Source organism: Hylaeus anthracinus, unplaced genomic scaffold (assembly GCF_026225885.1).
Source record: "Hylaeus anthracinus isolate JK02 unplaced genomic scaffold, UHH_iyHylAnth1.0_haploid 11978, whole genome shotgun sequence".
Taxonomy (NCBI): domain Eukaryota; kingdom Metazoa; phylum Arthropoda; class Insecta; order Hymenoptera; family Colletidae; genus Hylaeus; species Hylaeus anthracinus.
Window position 1 is genome coordinate 1,990,499 of NW_026534326.1, and position 2,517 is coordinate 1,993,015.

The following is a 2,517-nucleotide window of genomic DNA, read 5'->3' on the forward strand; positions in this document are numbered from 1 at the left end:
AGCTCCAAAGCTTCTGCTCAAAGGCTTAGAGAGCTCCAAAGCTTCTGCTCAAATACTTAGAGAGCTCCAAAGCTTCTCCTTGAAGGCTTAGAGAACTCCAAAGCTTCTGCTCGAAGGCTTAGAAAAATCCAAAGCTTCTGCTCGCAGGCTTAGAAAAATCCAAAGCTTCTGCTCGAAGGCTTAGGAAGCTCCAAAGCTTCTGCTCGCAGGCTTAGAAAAATCCAAAGCTTCTGCTCGAAGGCTTAGAAAGCATCAGAGCGTCTGCTAGTGAGCTTGAAAGCTTCAGAGCGTCTGATCGAGAGCTAGGAAGCTGTTCCACTGTTTCTCAGAAGAAATATAGTTACTGATGTGAAAAGTGACTGTGACGTGGTCATTGAAGTATTATCGTCTCTTCGTAAGTATCCTAAATATGTCTAATTAAAATTTTGTAACGTTACACCCAAGTAACGAGCCTCTATCGTTCTTATTTCTTTGGATTAAGGATGAGCCGAGGGTAGAAACGATATTTACCAAGGAAAAGAAGCATAAAAATAACGGTCAACTGATAGAGGGCCTGGCCAAGGATGTTCTTCATCATTGTCCTGGAGATAAGTGGTTTCGTGCGACCGTACGGTCTGCGAAGTAGAAGATCAGGCGTAGGCATTTCGGTGGCCAAAGCGAGAGACGCTAACGTGTCCATGATTAGGTTCACCCACAACATCTGCACTGCTTTAAGGGGGGAATCTTGCACTGCACATGCTCCGATAAAAGCAACTATAACAGCGACGACATTGACGGTCAGCTGAAACTGCAAGAACTTTGCTATACTATCGTAGACGTTTCTACCCCACATAACTGCCTTCACGATCGAAGAGAAATTATCGTCCGTTAAAATGATATCGGAAGCTTCCTTGGCGACATCTGTACCGGCGATACCCATAGCGAAACCGACGTCGGCCTTCTTCAGAGCCGGGCCGTCGTTCGTCCCGTCGCCGGTCACGGCTACCACCTCGCGGCTCACGCTCGCCTGACTGTCGATTATGCCCTTCACCAGCGTGTACTTGTCCGTGGGCGACGACCTGGCCAACACCCTCAACTTGGGCCACACTTTGTCCAACAGATGCTGCTGCACCTCCCCGTTGCTGTCCCTGATCCTCCTGTTGAACTCTTTCCCCTCGAGGATCAGAAAGTCCTCGTTCGGCTTCAATATACCGCATTTCAGGGCGATCGAGCGCGCGGTATTAATATTGTCTCCCGTCACCATTCGCACGGTGATGCCCGCCTTCTGGCACTTTCTGATCGCGTCCGGCACCTCCGGACGAACCGGATCCTCGATACCGACGATGCAAAGACACGTCAGGTTATTCACAATGTTCTCCTCGTCGTCCCAATTCGGCTCGTTGTCGATGTGAACTTGATTGATCTCTGCCTTGCCAGGAACAAAGTCGCGATAAGCAATGGAGATGGTACGAAGCCCGTCGCACGCCATTGGTTCGATTACGTTCTTTACCAAACGCTCTTGCATCTCTTTGGTAAATTTCTCCAAATGACCTTCGCGACCATATATAAAGGCACATCTGCGAACAACCAACGGTTATCATTGTTATTTATCCTAGTAAACCTGTGAATTTTTCATTTATATGCTATGCTATGCTTTTTTTATCATCTACACTCTACAATTTATTCCATTAAATGTTTAATTGAGGAGAGCTTAATAATCTGCACTAGTATGTGTATCATTTTTTATTTATATGATTAATTTTTGCTGGAATTTTCTTTTGTCATTCTCTATAAGAAAATATTTTTGAGAAATTCATTTCTAGCCAGTCTAAAGGTTAATAATGAAACTAGTGTATGAACGAAGAGGAATGATATCGTACTTCTTCATGATGATCTCGGAAGCGCCCTTGGTGAAAAGCCTGTATCCACCACCCTTCCTCGGAATGACGGTAGACATGCTCTTCCTAACGCTATTGAACGTGTACACCCGCGTGAAGGTTTCCTCAGGTTGATCGTCTCGTATCGTCTGATAGTTCATGCCCAGGGCTACTACGAATCCAAGTAAGGCACATTCGGTTTTATTGCCGACTTGAAGCGGCAACTCTGTAGGGTCTTGCGAGGGCATTATTCTGGATGTGTACGCCGAATTAATAGATATAGCTTGTATTATATAGTTTCCAACGTGGTTCGGTAAGTCCGAGAACTTCGGGATCGTCTTGCTCATCTTCTCGCATATGTACGACTGAACAACGGTCATACGGTTGGTTGTCAGGGTACCAGTTTTGTCCGAACAGATCGCTGTAGCGTTGCCCATCGTTTCACAAGCGTCCAAGTGACGGACCAAGTTGTTGTCTTTCATCATTTTCTGCAACACATACCATAGAAACGTCACACATACGTCAGTTAAAAACATAAAGTGGAAGAATCTGGACAATTATTTTCCTGATTTGTGGTGGCATTATCAAAGGAAATATTCACAAGGTTATATTTCATTTGAAAGCTAGAGAATCCAAGCAAAGAACCACCTCGAAAAGGTGA

At 45.3% G+C, this 2,517-nt stretch overlaps 1 protein-coding gene across 21 annotated transcripts in view; it reads right to left on the bottom strand.

The window, feature by feature from the left end:
• LOC128896681 (plasma membrane calcium-transporting ATPase 3) overlaps positions 1–2,517 on the bottom strand; it is a 105,308-nt gene that overhangs the window by 58,088 nt on the left and 44,703 nt on the right. For all 21 annotated transcript variants that reach the window (XR_008462069.1, XR_008462068.1, XR_008462067.1 and 18 more), the window contains 2 exons: positions 1,860–2,344; positions 511–1,556 (listed from right to left, as the gene is read on the bottom strand). Coding sequence is in view for 15 of the 21 variants with exons in the window: in XM_054160060.1 (XP_054016035.1) it covers positions 511–1,556; positions 1,860–2,344 (1,531 nt within the window). In the remaining 6 variants the exon portion in view is untranslated. The remainder of the gene's footprint in view (positions 1–510; positions 1,557–1,859; positions 2,345–2,517) is intronic.